This window comes from Protopterus annectens, chromosome 11.part0 (genome assembly GCF_019279795.1).
Source record: "Protopterus annectens isolate FY-2018-M chromosome 11.part0, PAN1.0, whole genome shotgun sequence".
NCBI classification, from domain to species: domain Eukaryota; kingdom Metazoa; phylum Chordata; order Ceratodontiformes; family Protopteridae; genus Protopterus; species Protopterus annectens.
In genome coordinates, this window is record NC_056745.1 from 1,332,563,923 (window position 1) to 1,332,589,604 (window position 25,682).

General features: G+C 46.5%; 1 protein-coding gene across 2 annotated transcripts in view; it reads right to left on the reverse strand.

Annotated features, from left to right (window-relative positions):
- Positions 1-25,682, reverse strand: part of NCAPH2 (non-SMC condensin II complex subunit H2) — a 1,876,179-nt gene that overhangs the window by 927,989 nt on the left and 922,508 nt on the right. For both annotated transcript variants that reach the window (XM_044088651.1, XM_044088650.1), the window contains exon 11: positions 22,116-22,182. In XM_044088651.1, coding sequence (XP_043944586.1) covers positions 22,116-22,182 — 67 coding nt within the window. The remainder of the gene's footprint in view (positions 1-22,115; positions 22,183-25,682) is intronic.

Below are 25,682 nucleotides of genomic sequence, written 5' to 3' on the forward strand. Positions count from 1 at the left end.
TTCGGTCGGCCGGATTCCAAAGTCTGGGTCTGGCCTCGGCTGGTGTCGCACTTCACCCGACGTCATCTCTGCTGGTCTTCGGGTATAAAGGCATCAGCCAATGCCATTTTCCTCAGTGTTTCTTGCCCCAGATGCCAGTTGCCCTCTTGGAAAGCTAAATTTTGGATAAATGCCAATGTTTCCAAAAAAGTAGAAGGCAAACACAAAAAATAAGCATGTATGTACATATATACAAACAAATACACCACAAGAGACCCCCCCAGCTAGCTATTAGGAGGGTAAATACCCTAGGAGTACCACAGTGGGGAAGGAGGGTGGGTAATCCTGACTGCAGATGCTATCCTGTTCGGACATCTACATTTATGGTAGGTACAAAACTGTACTATGTCCTTCAAGGATGCATCTGCAGTCATAACAAATGGGTAGAATACCATAGCCAAACTAGGGGAGGAGGAAGAAGAATTATGGTGTAGTTAGGATCCCTTGCAATACAGCAGTGGCAAACCCTGCTCGGGATCTAGAGTATAGAGGTAAGTTATAATGCTTGGCAAATGTATGCACAGAGGTCCAAGTAGCCGCCTCAATAATGTCCTTGGTTGCCACTCCTCGTAAGAAAGCTGTGGTAGTGGCTGTAGCCCTTGTAGAGTGAGGTCTTATGTTCTGTGGAATTGGTTTTCCATGGTAGGAGTAACAGAATCTTATGCAATTTCCTATCCATTTGGAGATTGTCTGTTTGGAAATTGCTTTTCCTTCCCTTCCTGTTGCATAGGCTACTAAAAGCTGGTCAGTTTTTCTGTTACCTTTGGTTCTGTCCAGGTAGCAGCGTAACTGTCTATGTACATCCAAGGTATGCAGCAGTCTTTCCCCCCTGTTCTGTGGATTGGGAAAGAAGGTAGGTAGGTGGATTGCCTGGTTTAGAGACACTCTGGATACCACCTTAGGCATAAATGTAGGATTAGTTCTCATGGACACTCTATCTTGATGGAAGATTAGGAAGGGTTGTACTGCCATTAAGGCCTGTAGTTCCAAAACCCTCCTTGCTGAAGTAATTGCCAGTAGGAAAGCAGTTTTCCATGATAGGTGTTGAAGGTCTGCAGTTGCTGCTGGTTCAAATGGAGGGAGTGTCAATTTTTCTAGCACAAAGTTCAAGTCCCATGCTGGTAATGGTGGTTTCCTAGGAGGTTTTACATTCTTGATTCCTCTGAGGAACTGCCTGAGTAGAGGATGTGAGAAGACAGGGGGATCGAAGCTGTATTCTGCAGAAATAGCTGATGCATGTATCTTGATGGAGGAATAGGACAGGCCTGTATGGAGAAGCTCTGCCAAGTACTCCAGGATGTTAGCAATATCTATCTTCGACACATCTTTTCCTCTTTCAGTACTCCAAATGACAAACCTTTTCCATTTTCCTGTACAGCTCCTTCTTGTTGAAGGTCTGCGGGCTTCAAGGATAATGTCTTTAACCCTTTGGGATAAGTCTGGGTTAGTTGCTGTTATGTGATGTTCCAGGCAGTCAGTTGCAGAGTTTTTAGGTTTGGATGCATGATGTTGTAGTTGTTCTGAGTTAACATCAAAGGCATCAGGGGTAGTGTCCACATTCTCCCCCGAGACATGCTCCTCAGCAATGGATACCAGTGTTGTCTTGGCCAATTCGGAGCTATCAGAATTATCCTTGGACGTTCCTCTTTGATTTTCAGTAGTACCTTGTGCATCAAAGGAAGAGGTGGAAATGCATATGCTGTCAGGCCTTTCCAACTGAAGGATAGAGAGTCCACCTTCCATGCAAGTGGGTGGTATGTCCTTGTGCAGAATTTCTTGAGCTGGTGATTGAGTGGGGATGCGAATAGGTCTATTTGTGGCATTCCTCATTTCTTTGTGATAGCCTTGAAGATGTCCGGGTGTAGCATCCATTCGTGAGCATCCGAGGTAGTTCTACTTAACATGTCTGCTAGGGTGTTTTCTTTTCCCGGTACAAATACTGCCTGTAACTGGATGTTGTAGCTCAGAGCCATATTCCAAAGGTCCAGAGTCATTCTGCATAGGGGGTATGAATGAGTGCCTCCCTGTTTGTTGATGTACCACATGACTGTGGTGTTGTCTGTCCTTATCATTAAATGGCCTTCCTTGAGGAATGGTCTGAAATTCTGGATTGCTAGTTTTACTGCCAGCATTTCTTTTTGATTTATGTGCAGGTGCAGCTGGTCTGGAGTCCATAATCCTTGTATGCATTTGTCCAACATGTGTGCCCCCCAGCCTAGGTCTGAGGCGTCCGTTGTGATGGTTTGACTTGCTTGAAAGTTGTGGAAGGGCAAGCCTGGGTTTGTCTGGCATGCTTGAGCCCACCATAGGAACTCTTGTTTCAAGCATGGGATTAGTGGGATTTCGGTTTCCAAGCTGTGCCTGTGTTGAGACCATAAATTTATTTATTTATTTATTTATTTATTTCCAGTTTGATTACCGGGGAAGTCCACTGGGCCAGAACGTGCCCATTTTCAGTGGAGGCCCGGGGAGAAAAGCTCCAAAAGCAATGCGAATACAATCTAGGTTACATAGTGTTGAAGGTAAATAAAAAAAAAAAAATACATGTGTAATTACATTCACACAGTTAGTAAAAAAAGCAAAAAGCACACAGTACATCTCAAAAACATCATTAAGGAAGGAAGATAAAATAGATTTTCAGTAGTTTCCCTTCAGAGCAGCAAGTTTCAACTGTCTGTAATGAAGAGATCAGAGGTTATCTGATATTTACAATATTTACATACAGGAGTAGAGAGGGAGAAATACTTGAACTGAGAAGTAGCTTTAGTTTGATTTAGTAGCAATGGAAAGATAATAGTTTTGGGTAGTGTGAAGTGAAGGATATAGAGGGTTCATAAGGGTAGTTAGTAAAATTTAAGTGGGATGAAAGCAGGAACACTTATGTTTAGAAGACAGGTAAGAGAAAAGTTGGGCTTTGAAGGATTCAGAGTTAGATGTTGTTCTAAGTGAAGGAGGGAGAGAATTCCATTTCCTGCCAAGAGAGTAGGAGAGAAGGAGTCGGCCAGCTGGGCGATTGGGTTTGTGGATGGCAATTAAATTTTGGTGCTCAGATCTTAGAGATCTGTTTGGGATGTACGGAGGAAGGATGTTTGTTAGGGCTGGGCATTTATCAGGGTAGAATATTAATTTGTGAGCAGTGGTTAGTTGGAGATAGTCTAGGTAGTTAGGGAGTTCTAGCCAGTTCAGAGTTTGTAGGGAAAGGCAATGGTGAGTAGAGGTTTTAGATTAATTTTAATTAATCTAAATTAATTTTAATTAATTTTAGATAAATTCTTTAGGTACCACTGTAGCTTTCTCATATGCAGTCTGGCATGGGGGACCAGGATTATGCATAATCCCATGAAGCCCAAGGCCTGCAGTACTTTTCTTGCTGTTAGTTTGTTCTGCTTTGTTAATGCCAAGAAGTAAAGAGGGAGTTGTTCTTGTTTTTCTGCAGTTAGGAATGCCATCTGTTTTACTGTGTCCAATTCCGCACCCAGGAAAGTTCTTGTTTGGGATGGTATCAGTCTTGACTTTTTTAAATTGACTGTGTATCCCAGGGCTTGTAGTAAGCAAATGACTCTTTGTAAGTCTTTTGTCAGCTTGCTTTTGTTGTCCGCTTGTATCAGGCAGTCGTCCAGGTATGGATAAATTTGGATTCCCTGTAGCCTGCAATGAGCGATTACTGATGCCAGGCATTTTGTGAATATTCTGGGCGCAGTAGATAAGCCAAAGGGCAATGCTGAGAATTGATAATGCTCTGATCCTGCAAGAAATCTGAGGTATCTTCTGCAATTTGGTCGTATGGGGACGTGCAGGTATGCCTCCTTGAGATCTAGAGTTACCAGCCAACACTCCTTGCCCAGCATGGGAAGAAGTTGCTGTAGGGTCAGCATTTTGAATTTTGGGACAATGATGAATGTGTTTAAGACGGACAGGTCGAGAATAGGTCTCCAACTTTTCTCTTTTCTTGGTACTAGGAAAAGTCTGGAGTAGAATCCTTTGCCCTGTTCTGTTAGTGGTACTCTTTCCACAGCTCTCATCTTTGTTAATTGAGCTATCTGCTTTAGAGCTTCTGCTTTTTGATTTGGAGGTAGGTTTGGCATTCCTCTTTTTACTGGTAAGGTGTGGAAGTGAAACCTGTAGCCTTGGTCTATGGTTTGCAAAATCCACTTGTCTTTTGTGATATAGTGCCAATTTTTTGAAAACAAGGCTAACTTTCCGCCTAAAGGTGCTGCTGTTTGTTCCCTGGTAGGCGGTGTCAGAGCCAAGTCACTGTGATTGTCCTGTTGCAGTGGCAGTGGTTGTGTCTGTGCGTCGCTGGTTATTGCCTTGCCACTGGAGTCCTCTGTAGGCACCTCCTCTGGAGTGATTTCTGCCTCTGGAACGTCTATTCCTGCCTCTCTGAGATTTTGAGGAGTCTGGAAAGGACCAATTTTTGGAAGGCCAGTTCCTGCTAAACCTTGGGGGCTGAACCTGTAAGAAATCCTTAACTGTTTATACAGATTTTGCCTTCTCTTCCATTTTCTTCATTACTTGCTGAGCAGGAGTACCAAATAGACTGGCCTTATCCATAGGAGCATCTAACAGCTTTGCTTTAACATGATCCGGCAAGACCTGTTCTTTCAACCATGCATGCCTTCTTATAACTGTGCCAGTCATGGCTGATCTAAATGAAGCCTCCAGTGCATCATAGCCACATTTTAAAGAATGGTTACTAACCTGCTGAATGTTATTCACCATTTCTAAAACATATTTCTTATCTAAGGAGTCATCAGAGGACAGTTTCTTAGTTAACTGATCAAGCATAAACTCTTGGTATTGGATCATATGAAACTGACAGTTCAAAGCCCTAGCTGAGAGAGTAGCAGAGGTGTAAACTTTTTTCCCCCATCTCTCTAAGGACCTGGATTCCCTTTCAGAAGGGAGAGGGTTTTGCTGAGGTCGGCTACTGCCTTAGGCCCCTGGGAGATGGTCTCAGGATCTGCAAGTGGGGCCTTGTATAGGTGGTGATGAGTGTCTGGTACCCTGTAAAACCTATCTGGCTTGGCAGGGGCTGGAGGTAAAGTATCAGGAGCAGTGCAAACATCATTAAATGCATCATCCACAACAGGCAGAACAGGAGGTATAGCTAAGGGCCTATGTTGTGGTAAGTGTAGAAAGGTCCTAAGCCTTTTTCTTGAATCTGATAAATCTTGTCCCTGCCATTGGAATTGTTCTCTCATGGCATGTAAGGTTTCCCCAAAGGAGAATTCCTCTGGTGGAGAGGCAGATGGAATAGATTCTTCAGCATCGGAATCTTCATAAGTAGAAAAAGGAGCCTCTGGATGGTCTGTAATGTCTGAGTCATCCGAAGAATCATCAGAGGGCACTGGCTCTGGGGGCTCTGCTCTAGGTCTCTTTTCTGGAGGCTGAGAGGCCCTGTCTGGGTGAGACTGGGATCCCCTAATTAAAGAGATGAGATCCTCTGCCAGAGTAAGCATTTGTGAACTGGAACTGGGCCTGTGTGACGGGGGCTTAACAGGCACTGATTTAGCAGTTTTGGCTGCTTTAGCCCTGGCAAAGGCCTTAATAGACATGGCTGTAGGAGGCCTAGCAGCACCACGTGCTGGGGTAGAGACATCCAAAGGGATGGTGTCTGATAATTCACTAGGAACCACATTAGTAGGCAAAACTTCAGAGGCCGATTCAACTAGGGTAGCAGGAGCCTCGGTAGTAGTCATGGATTCGGCTGAAGATTGACCCGTTTGCTCGGTTTCGGCTGAAACCGAGACACTCGTGGTTTGCTTAACCGTGGTTTTGGCCGAAACCGCGGACCGCGAGTGTCGGTCTTTTTCTTTGCGTTTTTTGACAATTTGAGTAGTCGGAGGATCCGACGGCATAATGTATGCAAAATCTGAGCCGAAAAACTGTTCAGCAAACTCCGACCGACGTCTAACCGTTCGTCGGTTGAAGGAAGCACAGGCTAAACAGGCTGCTACGTCGTGGTCTGGGCCTAAACAAGGTAAGCAGTAAGAGTGGAAATCTTTATGAGGTAATTGTTTCCCACAAGTTAAACAGTTATTTACTTTTTCTGACATCGGCTGAGGCAAGAAAGAGTCCCCAACGGGGTACTTAGCTTTTTAGAAGTCTTCGAAGTAGTATTCGGTAGTAGTAATCTCTGGATCTGACCGACCGGCACTTGCGAACAGCTTCTGCTTCGGGCGCCACGCGGCAAGAAAGACTGGGGAAAATGGCGTCGGCTGATGCCTTTATACCCGAAGACCAGCAGAGATGACGTCGGGTGAAGTGCGACACCAGCCGAGGCCAGACCCAGACTTTGGAATCCGGCCGACCGAAGGGCTGCCTGACGACAGGACAACCCATTTGTTATGACTGCAGATGCATCCTTGAAGGACATTTGGTCTCAAGTCCCCCATCTTTTTTGGCACCAAAAAGAACTTGGAGTAATTGCCTAACCCGGACTGGTCTGGGGGGATGTGCTGGATGGCTCTTTTTTCTCGCAGCTTCTTTATTTCTAAAGTTGCAGCCTCCCTATGACTGGGTGGAACATCGGGGAGGCACCTCGACTGAGGAGGAAGGTTTATGAAGTGAATAGAGTAGCTTCTGGATATTATTCAAAGCACCCAGCGATCTGCCGTGATGGACTCCCATAGTGCCAGGTGCTTCGAAAAATGCCCCCCGACTGCCTCCAGAGAGGAGCAGTCGGGCAACCCCTCAGGGCTGCTGCGTGGGTCGATCGGAGAAAGGTTCTCGCGACCCAAAATTCTTCTGCCCCCCTCTGCCTCTGGGCCGGCGTCCACCTTGTCCCCCTATGCCTCTGAAGGACGAAGGGTCCAGAGTGTAACGGGACTGCTGAGACTTCCATAACCACATCTTCTTTTGTCCTCTCTGGTTCCTGGAAAAGGACCTTTGAGGAGCCGAGAAGCGGATTCCGACGGCGTCTTCCCATCTTTCTCGCTCTGGACCAATGTATCGCGGACGGTCTTGCCAAACAGGGTAGAACCGTCGAAGGGAGTGTTCGCGAAGGATGCCTTGAAGGGTTCCGCAAAGTCGGAGCCAGGCATAACGCTGTAAGGCGATGCCTGATCCGCTGGCTCTAGCAGCCCCCTCCATGGCATGGGAGAGTAGCCACCTAGACGTGTTCGATACAGATTTCAGAGTGGCCATGCGAGTCGAGAAGGTCCGTTTTTCCTCGGCTGACATGGACTCAGGGGGAGACTCAGCGTATTCCTTCACCAGATCCCGCTGAAACCTAATCACATGGGCCAAGTAATTCAGCTCCTTTATGGAAAAGGTAGCTGAAGCAAACATCCGCTTTCCGATGCGATCCATCGTCCGAGACTCCTTATCAGGAGGATGGACCGAGGAACTATCCTGTGCCAGTTCCTTCTTGGGGGCAGCCGCCACCACCATGGCATCTACCGGGGAACCTTTACTCCACGCTGTCCTATCCACAGGGGGACTAAAGATCTTATCTGGTCTACTGGGGTTTGGCTCTACAGTGTCCGGCTCCTTCCATGCCCTGGTAGTAATAAGGTCTACACCAGGGGGTCGGCCGGAGGGGACACCCAAGAGGTAGACGGGCCTGTGTCAAACGCCTCCAGAAACACTGACTCATCCGAGGAAGGCTTTTGGGCTGACCACCCCCCTTTTCGGCGTAGCATTAACATAATATCTCCAAAGGAGACGTCCTCGGGGGGTGAGCTGCGGGAACCTTCCCTTTCCTCTAAATCGGTGTCTTCCATGAGGGACTCAGAGGAGTCCAAGTGCCTCCTTTTACACTTACGTCTGTGAGGGACCTCCTCGGCGGAACTGTCCAAGGAGGGCTCACTAACAGGGTCATGTTCCTCCAGTGGGACTGACTGGGGCATCGACGCAGGCTGTCCCTGGGGCCGGATGATGGAAGACAAGCCCATCTGTGAGGGAATGGTGGATGGATCCTTAGCACGAACAGGGGGTCTCGAAACTCTCAAGAGAACCCTCTCCACCACATCGAAGGCCGAAGGTGAACCACTCTCTCTGGGTTCCATGAGAAACCCCCCATGGATCTGACGTGGGGATCGGCGTCGGAGCTGAAGCGATCGGACCCGAAAGGGAAGTGTTCTCTGACCACAACTGAGCCGAAGACACACCTACCCCCTCGGATCCGACGCATGGCTCTCGGCTCTGAGAGCTCGGATCCGAAAGAGGATCCGACAAACTCGAGGGCATGGCCAGCATCGAAGTAGCAACTACTGTCGGCGCCGACTATCTGACTCTGAGACTACTCTGATCCGACGTTGGCTCCGAAACCCGATAATGGATCGGAGAAGGAGCTATGGGGGTAAAAATGGGGCAGAGCTCCCCCCCCTGGAGGGGGGGGGGGAGGCAGGAGCACTCCCATCTGCATCTGGGCTTGTAGGAAGCGAAGCACCATCCGGTCCATGTCAGCGTCTGAGAGGCTTTCATGTTGACCTAGAAGAGGCCGCCGAAGCTGGCTGGGAAGGCCGCCACGACGACCTCGAAGATGGCTGGGGCTCCTCCTCCAGTGAGAAACGTGGGGAACGGAGCCGAGAGGAGGAAGACCTGGGAATCTTCAGGGGAGAAGCGAGCTGTTTAGCTGGCGGGGCCGAGGTGGCAGAGTCAGCCCGCAGCTTGTGGCTCCTATGTTTCTCTCTATCCCTATCTCTCTCTCTCTCTCTCTTTCTCCCTTTCTCTCTCTCTCTCTCTCTCCTCTCTTTTCTCTTGGCCTCCTTCTCTCCCTGGGAAATGGTGGGAGGTTGAGTCCTAGCCAGGGGAGATAGCACAGCTGGCTGAACAGCAGCAGCTGGAGCCACTGAGGGAGAGGAGGAAGAAGCAGAATCCGTGGGTAAAAGACCTGCCAGGATCAGCTTGTTCCTCCTAGCCCTCACAGCCCGGGGGTTAAAGGCTGCGCAGATATGGCAGCCCGATGACAAATGCGCTACCCCCCAGGCAAAGAACACACTGAGTGTGGCCATCGGCTGGGGAGAGCTTATGGCCACACTCAGAGCACTTGGAGAAAATGGCCTTAGGGCCTTCGGCCATAACAAAAACCACAACCACACACTCTGACACACAAGAATAAGGGGAAGGGAGAATATACTAAAATTAAGCTAAGCTAATGGGATTAAACTAAACACAAACACACATCTCTCTAAATTTACCACAACGTCAAGAATTTGACAAATACTCACTACCTAACCACCAGGAGCTCGTAACTCGTGCTTGTTAAAGCCGCGGCAAATGAGATCTGAGGACTGGAAGGAGGTAGCAGGGTATTATGGGTAAGGGAGAGGAGCTTGGAGCTCGGATCTTTAGCTTGGAAAACTGCTGGCTCAGATCCAGGTCGGATCTGATACCCACAGGTTGATGAGCAAATGAAGTTAACTACTTCAGATCCTCTGGTAATAATTCTTTGTACCCATTTGTCTTGAGTGATACTTAGCCAGGCTTCTGGATACAAAGAAATGAGACCTCCAATCAGCTCCAGAGAAGCACAGTCGGGCCCCACATCAGGAGCGCTGGTAAGGCTGGCCTCGAAACAAATTGCGGCCTCCCTGGTTTTGTGGTCCGCCCCTGCCTCTAGGGTGACATCTACCATTTCCTACTCCTCCTCTGCCCCTGAAGGAGGAGTCACCCTGTGCATCTTGGAAAAACCTCTGGGACTTCTTGAACCACATTTTACCACCTCTCTGACCCTTACGGTATGGTGTGGAGGGGATGGTAAAATGGACTCTCACGGCAGAGTGTGTTTTTCCTTCTTGCTCGCACCGGGTGAGTGTGTCCTTATACCTTGGGTCCAAATAATGAAGAACAGAAAAGGGGGTGCTGGTAAAGGTAGAATTGAACACTTCCGCAAAATTACACAAAAGCATCCAGGAATGACATCTTAGGGAAATTCCTGAACCCGCTGTTCTACTCGCTCCATCGGCTGCATACGATATAAGCCTCATGGACGAGCTGACAATAGAGTTCAAGGTGGACAACTGGGCAGACACCTTGTCAGGGACTCCCTCAGTACATGTACCTTGTAGAGAATCTCCTAACTCCTTAAGGAGATCTCACTGAAGCCTCGTGAAGTGTATAAGGTAGTTCAGCAATCTAAGAGTAAATGCCGCTGACGACAAGATACGCTTCCTGTATCGGCCCATCAGTCCAGACTCCTTATTCGGCAGATGGACAGAAGAAGAAGTTTCCGCTAGCTCCTTCTTAGTGGCCGCCGCCACCACCATGGCATCTACGGGATCACCTTTAGACAAGAATTCCTTTTCCCTGGGTACAGAAAGAAACTTATTTGATCTCCTGGGGAATGGCTCCACGGCATCAGGAGTATCCCACACCTTTCGACTAACTAGCTCCATCAGTTCATCAAAGGGTGGAGACACCCAAGAGGCTGAAGGCTGAGACCCGAAAGCCTTCAGGTACACCGACTCCTCATCAGAAGGGGTGACAGTGAGGTCAGTGTCCGAAGTAAGAGACTCATCCTGAGAGTCTACATGCTTCCTCTTGCATGTTCTCTTCTGTGAGGGCTCCTCGGAAGGATATTCCGGGGAGGTCTCAGAAGAGTGGGGGCCACCAGCCGGTGGCTCCTGAGGCTGCGGGTCTCTGCTGTCCAGAGAGAGAGAGAGTAGGAGCTGAGACAGAAGTAGGCGCCCTAGCGGGGAGAATGTCGGTACCCCTGGTAGGAGCTGATGATCAGGACAGCACACTCCTCATCATCTCGAATGCTGACCTCTCCGGCTCCAAAGACCTCCTCGGCTCCTCGGAGACTGAGGATGCCTCCAGAGCAATCGGCTCTGAGATAGATGTAGGGTCTGAGCTCACCCTCGCCATCGTGCCGAGAGGAAGCCTAGGAACCAAAGAGGTTCGGTTCCAGGCATCCCTGTCGGGGCTGACCAGGGAGCTTCGGCTCCTTGACACCACGGACGGCACAGAGAGTGTCTTAGCGGAACTCGGCTCCGAAACAACCTCAGGGGGAGCTGGAACCAAGGGTTCCACTAGTGGTACCAAATGCTCTGGCTCCGAAAGACCAGCATGGCTCAGAGGAGGAATCACCAAAGGGGGAACAGACTCAAGTGGCTCCGGAACTGACTGGGTTGGAACCAACAACAATTTAGGTAAGGCAGATGACTTCAGCAGTCTCAGCACTACCCTCTCCACATCTTCTTCCGATAAACTCCTGGAAGACCTGGAGGACAGAGTAGGAGAACAGGATCTCTGCAGTATAAGTGGCTTTAATGTAGGGGAGACCGGTAAAGAGTCTATAGACTGGCTCCGTTGAATACTCTCAGTGGTCGGCTCCGAACTACTTGGCTCCAACCCTGTAACCACAGTAGTAAAAGTCTCAATCGGCTCCGAACTCAGTGGAGCCGATGAGGCAATAATTTTGTCAGGCTTAGTAATTTTAAGAGGTGGCTCCGAGACACCAGCTGGTGCCGGGGAGGGCCTCATAGAGGATTTGGACTTTTCCTTTTTGGATCCCTGAGATCTAGCAGAGGAAGAAGAGCTAGCCAGACCTTCCTCAAAAGAAGGCTTTAAGAGACCTTTTAGAATTAGCTTATTTTTTTCTTTCTTGCAACACCCTAGCACTAAAAGAGTGGCAAAATAAGTAAGTTTCTTGTAAGTGGACGGTCCCAAGACAGTAAACGCAGTTACTGTGACCATCCATTATAGACATCCTCTGTGAGCATTTTATGCATTTTTTAAAGCCAGATGGCTTATAGTCCTTGCCTTCCTTAGACATCTCACAGAAGATGAACTCACACACACACACAGGAAAGAAAGTGGGAGGACTAAGTCCTCTAACTTAAATGGGCCTAGCCCGGGTAGGAAAGAAAGGAAAACTAGGTCTTCCAACTAAAACGGACTTAGGGGGCACGGAAAAAAAGTAGAGAGACTCGCACACACTCTAGAACAGGAATATAATCAGAATTGAGGAAAACACAAAGAACAAGGTCAACAGAACCTTGTTCTGTCTGTAACACTACTAACTTTTAGTTATGTACTCACCATAACTTCAGATGTTTGGGATCCATCTCGCCTACATTCTGAATGATGGGTTCGGAGCCGATCCCTCGGCTCCGACTCGGCACGCTTATGCCAAAGAGCGAAGTCTCTTATTGGCTGAGCTTACTATATCCCAGGATGCACCACTACCAGTCCCCCAGATCTAGTTTGTCCGCATACATGCACACACGCATACCCTGCTTATATAACATCGTCAGATGGAACAAGATAAAAACAGTTGAACTCAAAACCGTTCAATCTCTTCTGATCTGCAAGGCAGGGGGAAGGAGGGTGGGTATCAGGAATGTAGGCGAGATGGATCCCAAACATCTGAAGTTATGGTGCGTACATAACTAAAAGATGTTATGTGATCCTATCTCGCCTACATTCTGAATGATGGGACAGCGTCCCTAGCACCTGAATCCTGGGTGGCTCACTGGAAAACACTCCTGAGTACCGTGGAACCAAATGATGCTCGTCCTTTAGATGCCACATCCAATTTGTAGTGGGAAATGAAAGTGTGCGGGTTGGACCAAGTAGCAGCACAAATTTCTGAAATAGCGAGCTTGGAATGAAAGGCTATAGAAGTAGCCATAGCTCTGGTAGAATGAGCTTTGATAGATGATGTAAGATGTTTATTCAAGAAGAATAGGCCTGAGTTATGCAATCTCTGATCCATTTTGAGATTGTAGCTTTTGTAATGGTTTGGCCCAATTTATTATCTGAGAAGGACACAAACAACTGGTCTGACTTACGAAGTTGCTGAGTCCTGTCTAAATAGAAGCGTAATTGTCTGTGAACATCCAATTTATGGAGAGTATATTCTGCTTCATTAGAGAATTTTGGAAAGAAAACTGGTAGCTCTAGAGATTGTTGAAGACAGAAACTAGAACAGACTTTGGGGACAAAGGATGGATTAGGCCTAAGTGATACTCTATCCTTGTGGAAAAGCAAGTGCGGTGGTTTAATAGACAGGGCTTGAAGCTCTGAGACTCTCCTTGCAGAGGTAATAGCCACTAAGAATGCCGTTTTCCAAGACAGATATTTTAATTCGCATGTAGCAGCCGGTTCAAAAGGGGAGATGTTAATGCACGAAGCACCAAATCAAGATCCCACGGAGGTGCAGGATGAAAAACTGGTGGTCTTAACAGACTGGCACCTTTAATGAACGTTTTGCATAGTCTGCTGCTCATCAAAGGAGGATCCGTGGATTCATGGAATTTCGAGATAGCAGCTAGTTGGACTTTAATAGTTGAGACAGAAGATCCCTGATTAAACAGGGATGTTAAGAATTTCAAAACCTCTGGGACAGGAGCAGTGATAGGGTCTAAGCCCTTGAGTTGAGCCCAGATAGCAAACCTCTTCCACTTACTGAGGTACAATTTGTTAGTGGTGGGTTTGTGGGCCGAAGATAAAATGTGAACAACTTCCGGGTCTAGTGTGTGCCTTCTAACTAAGGTTGGAAGTGGAGGAGCCAAGCTGTCAATTTTAGAGATTGAAGGGACTGATGCCAATGTCCCGACTGATGGATTAGCAAATCCGGGATCAGGTCCAAGGTCCACGGATCGTCCACTGCATGCTTTTTCAGGTAGGGAAACCATATCTGACGAGGCCAGTATGGGGCAATCAGAATCATTGAAGACCCCAGATGAGAAGCTTTTTGAATAACTTTTGGAAGGAGTGGAATTGGAGGAAAGGCATAAAGTAGCCCTGTTGGCCAAGGTTGTGCTAGAGCATCCATGGCTGGTACTTCCTGATGTGGAATCAAGGAGAAAAACTTCTGGCACTTGGTGTTTTGTGGCGTTGCAAATAGGTCGCAGCACGGCGTTCCCCATCTCTTGAAAACCTGAGCTGCTACTTTGCCGTTTAGAGACCATTCGTGAGGAGAGAGAATTGTCCTGCTTAATTTGTCCGCCAATACATTTGATTTTCCGGGATGTGGGTCGCTACCAAGAAGCGGTTGGTAGCTACAGCCCATTCCCACACTCTCATGGCCTCTCTGCAAAGGGGATACGATCTGGTCCCTCCTTGTTTGTTCAGATACCAAACCACCGACATGTTGTCTGTGTGGATGGCGATGATGCCTTGAGGAAGAAACTTGTGTAAGGCCTGTAGGGATAGAAGAACAGCCCTCATCTCCAACACGTTGATGTGGAGAAGAGCTTCGTCCGAAGCCAGGAGCCCTGAACTAGCCTGCCCAGACAATGCCCCCCCCACCCTATCTGGGAGGCATCTGTTGTCAGGGTAACTACTGGAGGGGGGAGAACAAAGGGTTTTCCCTGATCCAAGTTGGATGTCTGAAGCCACCAGCGAAGGTCCCTTTGCATATTTCCGTAATCATGATGTGATGATTGAGGGAAGATCCTGAAAGGACCATTGAGTTGACAAGAGCCACTGAAGAATCCTCATGTGTAATCTTGCTAGAGGAACTAAAAGAACCGTGGCAGACATTGAGCCTAAAACCTGTAGGACCATCCTGGCTGGGGCTTTGGATCTCGAGACCAGAGCTTGAACTTGGCCCTGTAAGATTCGGATCCTTTCGGCAGGAAGAAAGACGCATCAATCTTGAGTCTATCTCTGCCCTATAAATTTTATGCGTTGAGAGGGCAGCAAGACAGACTTTGACCAATTGAATGTAATCCCTAGGGAAACACCCAGGAGATGGTGGCTTTGAGGTTGTCCATTAGTAGATGCCTGGTGGTGGCAGTCAGGAGCCAGTCGTCGAGATAGGGAAACACTTGGAATCCAAGACTTCTCAGGTGAGCCGTCACTACTGCCAAACACTTGGTGAACACCCTGGGGGCTGTGGTGAGACCAAAGGGCAGAGCACAAAATTGGTAATGACTGACTCCCAGGCTGAAGCGCAGATACCTTCTGGACGCCTGATGTATCGGAATGTGATAATAGGCGTCCTTGAGGTCTATGGAGCACATCCAAACATCCTTCTCCAACAACGGGAGAATGGATTGTAACGTGACCATTCGGAATCTGGATTTCGTTACGGATTGGTTCAGTCTGCTGAGATCCAATATTGGTCTCAGGTCCCCTGTCTTTTTTGGCACTAAAAAGAACCTGGAGTAATTTCCTGATCCGATCTGGTCTGTGGGGACCGGTTGGATGACTCCTTTGCTAGCAGCTTTAAAGCTTCTGCGGCTGCTATTTCCCTTTGACTGGGTGTTGTGTCCGGGATTCTCTTGGATGGAGGGTGAGTCTTTGAATGGGATGGTGTAACCTCCGGCAATGATCCGAAGCACCCATCTGTCCTGAGTGATTGACTCCCAGGCTTCTAGGTGCTTGGCAAAACGACACCCGACTGGCTCCGGAGCAGCACAGCCGGGCAATCCCTCATGTCGTGTGGGAGGCTGAAGAGCCACGAAAGGACTCGCGGTCTCCAGAATTGCGGGGCCCTCTGCCGCCTCTGGGACGGCGTCTCCCTGAAAAATTTCCCGCCCTCTGCCTCTGGACGGGAATCTTCCTGCTGTTGGGAGAAAAACTTGCGAGATTTTGAACCACATTTTCCCCCTCCTTTGGCCTTGGGGTAAGGCCGAAGGGAGTGGAATAACGGGCCCCTCGGCAGATAACGTTTTCCCTCTTGCTCACAGCGGTAAGGGTGTCTTTCACCTTGGGTCCAAACAATGAGGACCCATCAAAGGGAGCGTCGGCGAAGGAAGACTTGAAGGCCTCCATGAACTGACACAAGCGGAGCCAGGCTTGTCACGTGAGCCACGCCTGTGCCTGCGCTCTCCCGCCCCTTCGGCCGCATAGGAAATGAGCCTCATGGACGAGTTAGAAATTGTCGTAAGGATAGCCAACTGAGAGCTAACCGACTGGGCTAGCTGCTCAGGTAGGTTACCGAGAGGAATCTGACAACTCCTTGACCAGATCCCTCTGAAGCCTTGTAAAATGTGCCAAATAGTTCAGAGACCTTAAGGTAAAGGCCGCTGAAGTCAGGGTGCGCTTCCCGTACCTATCCATACTCCTAGACTCCTTATTAGGAGGATGGATAGACGTTGAAGCCTCTGCCACGTCCTGTTGTGTAGCAGATGCCACCACCATGGCATCTACAGCCACGCCTTTAGTAAGGAACTCCTTCTCGGGGAGCTGATAAGAATTTATTTGGACGAGAAGGGACTGGTTCCACGGTATCTGGATGTTCCCACGCCCTTGACAAACTAAATCCAGAAGCTCGTCGAAGGGCGGAGACACCCAGGAGGCGGAGGGCTGAGCCCCAAAGGCCTTGAGGAGCACTGATTCGTCAGCAGAGGGGGGTTTGGATATCCAGCCGCCTCGTTGTTTGAGGATCTCTAAGATGTCTGCAAATGAGACATCATCCGAGGCGACTGGGACCCCTCCGCATCATCCATATCAGTGTCCGATGTAATAGACTCGGGGGAGTCCACGTGCTTCCTCTTGCACGATCTCTTCCTTGGGGGTTCCTCTGAAGATAACTCCGAAGAACCCTCAGGAGGAGGGGAACCCCCACTGGGGGTAACCTCAGGCCTCGGGGCTCCGCTGGCTACGGACAGGGGAACAGCCAAAGACCCAGTCTCCACGCCCAGGGAAGGTGCTGGTAAAACCGGAGAGATGGCCGAAGAGGACTTGGCCAAGGCACTCCTCATGGCCCTGAAAGCCGGACCCCCAGAATCCTGGGAGTGTCCGGACTCCGGAGCCGTGATAGCCGACGGGAGTCCCGCAGCCGAAGCACCGAGGGGGAGGCTCGGAACCGAAAGCATAGGTCCCGAAACATCACCCCCGGGTCCAGCCGAAGAAGTCCGCGTACTAAACTCGGACCCGAAGGCCCGGGTTGGAGTAAGGGTCGGAGCCGACTCTAGAATCTCCACCGGCTCCAACAGCACCTGCTCCGACGGAGCCGAGGCGGTCGGAGGAGGAATGGCAACGGGGTGGGCCAAGGTCATCGGCTCCGAAACCATCTGGGTCGGAACCGAAACAAATTTTTGGAAGACTGGGGACTGGAACAGTCTTTGGAGCACCCTGTCAATATCAGAATCCGACATCCTCGAAGACCGAGAGGAAACAGAACGGGTTCGAGAAGGCCTCTCCATCAGCCCCAAAGGGCTAGGGGACCGGCTCCGAGGCGACTCGATGAGTATCGGCGCCGAGGAATACTCACAGCAGATTCCATCGGTGCCGAGGTAGACTTCGCCGAGGAGGAAGTGTCTGAGCGGGCGACCCTTGTCGGCTCCGAGAGCAGTGGAGCCGACGAAGGTGACCCGCCTCTCGATGCCCCAGCCATCGGCTCCGAAGACAGAGGAGTCGATACTGGTGGCATCGAGGCAGACCATTCCAACCTCGGCTCCGAAGTCTTTGGAGCCGAAGGAGAGGCCTGCCTAAGTTTCTTGGCAGTCGGATCCGACGGACTGGTCGGAACCGAAGCCCTTTTCTTTTTGGTTGGAGCAGGAGAGGATGCCAAGGCTTCTTCAAAGGAGGGTTTAACTAACCCCTTTAAAATCAATTTATTTTTCCTCTCCTGGAGGACCCTTGAGGAAAAAGCGTGACATACACTGCATGACTCCTGCAAGTGCTTTGCCCGAGACAATATACACAGAGCGAATGATCGTCTGTGATAGACATTTTAAACCCACATTTCGAACATTTTTTAAAGCCCGAAGGCCTAGGGGTTTGAGACATGTTGATACACAAATCTAGTCACTCTGACAGGAAAGTACACTAAATTTTTACTGCTGATAATTTAAAGCTTACAGTAATAATTAATGCCAACTCTTCCTGTAAAAAGAACAGGTAACTCTAACCAACTTGTATAATTACTAGAGACCCTGTAAGTATAAAGGTTAACAGTCCGGGAAGGCCCTGGATGGAGGGGGGGCCGAAAACAAACTGAACCCAATCACACACAACAATTCAAAATCCAAATCGTACACAAAGTTAGCGATAGCTGTTAAAACAGCTTTTGTGAGCAAAAACAGCAAAAAACTGACAGAAAAGTTAGTTTAATAAACTACTTAGCCCAGCCAGCTCGAGACCACGTCTTCGCAGGGAAGCGGCAAACGAGATCTGGGGGACTGGTAGTGGTGCATCCTGGGATATAGTAAGCTCAGCCAATAAGAGACTTCGCTCTTTGGCATAAGCGTGCCGAGTCGGAGCCGAGGGATCGGCTCCGAACCCATCATTCAGAATGTAGGCGAGATAGGATCACATAACATCATAAAATATCAGCAAGCGGAAGCTCCGCAAAAATTATTTGCAGTATTTAAGCAAGCACACCAGCCTAAACTAAGTGCAAAAGGCACCTAAAACTACTAATATCAAAGGTTTAAACAACTATAACAACGAAGTAATAACTGGCGCACAGGATACCAAGTACTATAAGGCTAACTGTACTTAAACAAATTGCACACAAAAGGCGCTCTACTAAACGCTAACTATCTAAATGCAAACACTACACTAACTATAGCTATAAAATGCTAGATAACACTTTCAAAATTGAAAATAGAAGATTTATCCAAATTTTTGAAGAAAATGTGCATAACTTAGCCACGGCCAAAAAGAAGCACATCCGAACTCGTCGATGCGGCAAACGAGATCTGGGGATTGTACTGGTGCACCATGGGACACCTACCTAGCCACGAGCCAACCAGAAGTCTTCGAGCTTGTAAATAGGCCGAGTTGGAGCAGATGATCGGCTCCGATCCCATATGTAAGAATGAAGGCGAGATAGGACTACAGAACATCATACTTTTAAACTAGCTTTCCCTTTTGCATCGTAATGCCTACATTTCTTAATACAAAAAAAAAAAAAAAAAAAAAGAGAAAGAACAGGAAGAAAAAAAGGCATCTGTTTACTTTAATAACTATCATGCACATGAACTGTCTGCCTCTCCATCATGTAAGCTCTGATTTAGGGGTGTCATAAGGCTTGTAAGGAGCAGCTTGATTGGCCTTGAACCAGTATCCCTTCCCTGGCAGAATTTCTAAGAAAGAATGCTAAGGAGCCTTGGGTCTTCTTCCTTAGACAGGCATTTAAAATGCCATCAGGCTGACTTACAGACACCTGTTGTTTTCCCCCTTGAGCATCCTAGAAGGCAAATACCCTTTTCAAGTTGCCATCTGGAGTGGGAAAAGCAACTTGCTGAGCATCCCAGTGCTCACTTATTTTTAATCTCTTCAGTGAAATATGGGCCCCATTGACCAAAGCATTTTGTTGCACTTGCCAGTGTAGAACTCGCTTTGGACTAGTGTAGTAAGGAAGCATACTGTGCCACACTGAGGCTGAAGACCCTAAAATTCTCACTTCACCTCTCCATAGTTTCAGTCCCATTTGGTAAGAAAGTCTCTGGATAAGTGTGAGGATCTCTATTTTATTGTGTTTTATTGTGCATTTTTTAACCTGGTTGGTTGGCTGGTTACAAAACCATTCTCAGTCATGACCCAGGTCAAAGCAACGGCATATACTTCTGTTTATATAAATGCATAATTTCAGTACAATCTTGTATACATCATTTAGGTTCACTACATTATATTGGGATTTAAGTTGTCTAGATTTAAAAGAGAGGAAACAAGACTAGATAGTAACTGAATATGAACAGAGCATTACAAAGTGTGTGATACTGAGGTTGCTTCAAATTTTGCAGAAGCTGCACAGTACAGTTTTTTTTTTAATAGTAATAAACAATACTAATTACATTTACAGTAATATCTACAAATTTAGTAACATAAGGCATGTTCTGAAACCTGAAAACAGTATAGCATATATTTTTTCTGGGGGGGTTGGATGTCAGTGCTGAAACTCAGGACGTATCTAGCAGTACAGGCTTACTGTGATTCTTCAGGAAGCTTTGTCTGATACTTTATCTGAAGCTTCCATGGTGAGATTTCATGTTTTGTGCTCTTATTCAAGCTGTGCTAACTGGGGCTGCAGGCTAAGCTGTGGAAAGCCGGCCTAGAACCTACTCAAAAAAGGAAGAAGGGTTGAATGATGCACTTCCTTCTCCTTCATCCTCTTCTTTGCCTGGCCAACCACAGAAGAAGAAGAATGAGGCTTTTTTGTTGTCTGAGGAAGGCTGTCTTCCAAGAAGACAAACCTGCCATCTACGTTTCTCAATCATGAATCCAGTGTGGTATTGCCCATGGGGATTAGTGATTACTACATACAACTTCTTTAGACCTCATTCTGAGATTGCTAATCTCCTCTAAAGAAAGTAAAATCAGTTGCTTCTGCCCTTGGAAAGGTCCCAGGTCATACCAACAGCTTATAGGGTAAGGATGCAGTGCAACATCCAGGCTCTGATTTTGCTGATTTTCAGAGTGTGATGACAGCCCACCTCTAGAAAATGGGTCTCCATGTTGACCATTTGGAATGAAGGGGAATTCTCCTGGCTCTAATGGTCTTCAGTAAGAATCTGCTTTTGGGTTCAATCCTCATCCGTTTAAACACCTAGTCCATCATGAGGTACTGAAATAAGAAAGAGGGATTATGCCTTTATTTCAGTAGGGAATAGGCAAGTGCATCACTCTTACTAGCCATTCACATTCCCAGAGAAATCATTCCTCTATTCTACTGGAAATGCAGATTTAGAAGCAAAATCTGGTAAGGCCCACCAGAAGTAGGGCATTGCAGAGCCTGACAAGTTTACAAGTGAAGAGAACTTAATCATTTTTGAGGAGTGCTGCTTTAACAAATCACAATATTTGGATTTACCCACTTTCTGTTTTTCCATAATGGACAATTTTTCATTGGTGACCCTCTTCCCTATAAGGACCTTTCCTTCAAGAGTGTTGACACAGAAGTCAGTCTGTCCATTTCCTGCCAATTTCAGAAGCTTCTACACCACCTTTCTGTAGGTGCTCATTCTGACAAAGTACAATTTAAAAAATCAGCATTTCTTCAGGAGAGTTCTACGGGTCACCAAATGAAGGAAGCTCATGTCTTCTTCAAACAGGTGTGCTTATCGCAAGCAAATAGCTCCTAAAGCTTATCACATCCATTGCTTGCTCTGTTTAAGGCCAGCTTGTAATCTTGAACCTAATGAGAATAGTCTAGAGTTTAATAAAGGTACCAGACTGGACCTTTTCAAGCATTTCCAAAATACTTTACCAGAAAATGCATGAAATCCCTGGACAAGGTTTAAGAAAAGCAGACTTCCTAAGCACAGAAGATTACAGAAAATGATGGCGAAAGGAAATGAAAAGTTATGAGGAAAGTGAAATAAATCGGGGTTTCTTCTATTCTTGTTTCTCCTGAGAAGAGAACATTGTCAAAATAAGGTATTTCTTACAGTATGACTGCTTCTAAAAATTAATGAAAACAGTTTCTGGATTACCTGAAAGGCAACTACCAATTTCTCTGTCAAATGTTAAAAACTGTACAAGATCCTTTGTTGTTTATACCATCAGATCCGTACAGAATAATGAAATAGTTTAAAGAGTTTGCTTATTCCAAGTGTATACTGGTAGATAAACCTGACATTTCTTGAACTAATAAGCCTGCTGTCTTTCAGTAAGTATTCTAGTGATATTTATTTCCACTTTTGAGTGTGCATTTTTGGTTTCTCCTCAACAGTAAGGAGCAACATTAGTTTGCCCTCTACACCATCATTTGCGTATTTTTAATCATAATGTGACTTTTGTCAGTACAAATAAAGGCTTATGAAGGAAAAATGTAAAAGGAGACCCTCTCGTCTTTCTTTTCATGAAGAGGAGGATATCCATATTAATCTACTTGAATCATGAAGGCATGTCATCCTAATCAAGTGGTGTCACTTCCTCCAGGATACTGGACTATAAATTACACAGGATAATTCATTGGCTTCATACCAATAATTCTGCCCCCAAAAAAAAAATAAAAACAAATGTCTGCTTTAAAGATGATGAGATTCAGCAATGATATAGTACAGTCTTGACTGATGATTTGAAGGAAATATTAGCATCTGCTGTGTTTTTGATAACTGTGCAAGCAAACATTTCTGATGACCTTCTCAATTATGAGATCAAAGGTTTCCTAGGACAGTCACTTCTGCATAAAACAGCAACCTACTTATTGTAAGGCTCAAGACAGAGGACACATTATGTGCACAAAACCCCCGTAAACAGCATTTAAGAACAAATGGTACCTTTCCTGAATGGTTTGTCTTCAGATGCCTGAAATGGATCAAGACTTCGCCAAGGATCCAGAATTTCCTAACAAATAAAATGAAAATAATATAAGATGACATTCCTATATATTTGCATACTCCTTTTTGTTAACCAGGTAGACCTAATTTGATTAAGTCTATTTTATAGTAGAAGCCCAGATACTGGAGGAAAAAAAAATGTATAACAAATACATAATGAACTATGACTAGTACAAAGCTTCACATATTCATAATTACAATGTATGCAAATGTAAAAAATCACCAAAAAGTTACTTTGTGAAAGGATGCCATTGTACCTGACAAATTAAACTTATGTCAGGCAATTAATGAAGTGACATCTGAAAGTGGTGTGAAAAAATACGTGGAAAGGAATAGGAGAAGAAGCCCTGCTCTGATACACCATCACAACAATAAAGTCCAGTGCCTACAAGCCAAGCTTTCAAGAACATTTTAAGTAGTGATTAAGAGTGAATAATTCTCATGATTCCAAAAGTTCCATTATATTTTTTAAAGACCGTCTGTGCTAAAGGACAGAACCTGAGCTTCTTTATTTATTGATTTATTTTTTAAAGGCGATGAGGTAGATCCAGTGTAAAACAGTAGATGCCCTTCTCTTACTGTTAAAGTATTCTTTACATAATGGATCTCCTGTCAAGGATAGTCCAACATCTATCCAGTATACCAAAGCCTTTAGAGTTTATACGTCTCGTATGTCATATGCATGCTCCCTGCACAAGGCGGAGGGCATAAAGGTGACGTACAGATGCAAACATCTCAGAACTGAAAAGTCCAAGGAGGAACAGGATGTCCATAGGGACCAGGAGGAGGAAAGAAAAGAATCCCTGGCCAAGAGGGCAAGAACAGGACAGAACAAAGGGGGTAGGAGGGAGGGAGCAATGCCACAGTAAAGTAAAGAATGTTACACAACTGTACTATATCCTTCCAAATCATTGTTGCAGTATTCCTTACATAAAAGAGATTACAAAAGTTCAACAGGAAACTTGGGAGGAGGAAGGCATCGAAGAGCCCGCTATAAACTTATGCAAGACAGTCGTGGCAAAGCCATCTCTTGTATTGGTAATAACAATCAGCTTGCAATGCTCAGTGATGGTATGGACAGAAGTTCAAGTATCAGCCTCAAGGATGGAATTGGCATCCAGTCCTTTGAAAAGGGCACCAGAAGAAGCAATAGCTCTGGTAGTATGAGGCTTTACTGAAGAGGAAAGGCATTTAACAACAACAAAAGGAAATGGCCTTATAAGTCCAGGAAGAGAAGGATTGTTTAGAAACTGCCAAACCCAAGGACCTGGGATGAAAGGAAACAAAAAGTTGCTCAGATTTGTGAAAAGCCTTCGTCGTATCCAAATAATCTGAGCTGCCTATGCAAATCCAAGGTGTGAAGAAACGTGTCACTGGCAGAATGCAGAGAAGGAAATAAGGAAGGCAAATAGAATGATCAAGAGATAACTCACATCAGACATACAAAAAAGATTAGTACAAAGAGACACCCTGTCCTTATGAAAATCTGAAAAGGGAGGAACAGCCATGAGAGCCTGAAGCTCAGAAACTCTCTTAGCTGAAGTAAGGGCAAAAAGTAATAGTTTTCCAAGTACAATGTTAAAAGGAAGCAGAAGCAGCAGGCTCAAAAGGAGCCCGAGTCAAGTTTTTCAATAAAAAAACTGAAGTCCTAGGAAGGCGGAAAAGGCTTCCAAGGAAGCCTGATATGAAGGACATCTTTAAGAAATTGTTTGACCTCAAAATTAGAGGCCAAAGGAAGAGTTAAGGGTAGACTGGCAGAAACTGATGATAGGTGAGCTTTAACTGAAGAATAGGCCAATCCAGCACAGAGTAAATCCACATAAATAAGAGATAACCATACGAATCTGCACTGAAAGGAGATCCTGGTTTTGAGAAAGGCACCATGCAGAAAATCTCTTCCATTTGTACAAATATGATTTCCTGGTAGTGGTTTTCCTGTTCTCCTGCAGAACCCGAAACACATACTCATAAAATAAGTGCCTAAAAGGTATCAAAACCCTATCACCCACAGCATCAGTTGAAGAGGAGTGGACAAATGAGGATGGATAACAAACCCCTTGTCTTCTGTGAGAAGGTCCATTTGGTGATGTAACTTGTTGTGACTGCTCCTGTCCAAGTGAAAAAGAAGGAGAGAACCAATGATGTCTGTATCAAAAAAGAGTCAACAGCAAGATTTTTCGCGGGGGGGGGGGGGGGGGGCTCTTGCCTCATCGTGAGGAAGACTCCAGAAGCAGAGGAAGGGGCGGGAAGGCATAGAGAAGTATCCCCTTCCAAGGGACAGACAAGACATCCTCCTTCCAAGCCAGAGGCCTTGGAACTCTGAAACAGAAAAGTGGAAGTTGTCAGTTCAAAGGGGAGGCAAAAAGATCTACCTGAAGAATACCATACCAATGGGCAATGTCCAGAAATCCATCTCTGTGAAGCATCCATCCATTCAAGAGTCTATGTGCTGGACCTGCTCAAAGAGTCCGGTACTATATTTTAGTCTGAAGGAATTTACATAGCCTAAACAGTCACTTGATACTAGACAACTGCATCCCAGATCTGAACAACGAGCCTGTAAAGAAGGGAGGACTGTGTACCCCCTTTGCTTGTTGACATACCACATCACTGTGGTACTGTCTGTGAAGACTCTGAGGGACACAGGATGAAGGAGGGTATGATAGGACTAAAGAGCTAGAAGGAGAGCCTTCAGCTCCTTAATGTTCACGTGGTCTGATGAAGAGGGCCGAGATACTGAGCCCTGACAGAACCAAGGAAGCTCACCATCCCCTGTCTGAGGTATCTGAAAAGAGCTCTTGACTCAGGATGTAAGGTTGGAAAGGAAGCCTCGCGTTGACAGAAAGCTGAAGAATCCACCACTGAAGTTCAAGCTTGAGACAGGGAAGGAAGGGAACTAAGAATTCCAGGAGATGGTGATGTTGAAGCCATGGTGACTTGAGGTATCACTGGACCTATCTCATATGAAGCCTTGCCAGAGACATCACAGGAATGGCGGAAGCCATGAACCGAGGGATCCTGAGAAAATTCCTGGCTGTTACTGAGGCCAGAGGAAGAAAAGACTGGAAAAAGCAATCAGAGAGAGACAGCCTTGGAGGAACACGGGATGCCAGCATTAGAATGGTCTGCATCCCACAAATGAGAAAAACTTGATCCTGGGAAGGAACCAGGACTGATTTTTGAAAGTTTATAGTGAAACTCAGACTTGGCAGCAGGGAAGAAAACTGGAGGTCCTGAAGCAGAACCTTGGGGGAATGAAGCTTGAAGCAGGTTATCCAAATAAGGAAAGATCTGAATCCTCTCATCCTGCAAAAGGCAATGACAAGAGTGAAGCATTTGGTGAATACCACTGGGACAGCAGAGAAGCCAAAGGGCAAAGCAAAGAACTGAAAATGCAAGGAAGAAACAGAGAAATGCAAAAACTTCCTGAAAAGGGGATGGATGGGAATGTGAAGATAGGCATCCCTGAGATCCAAAGATATCAGAAATGCCTGGGAAAGAAGAAGA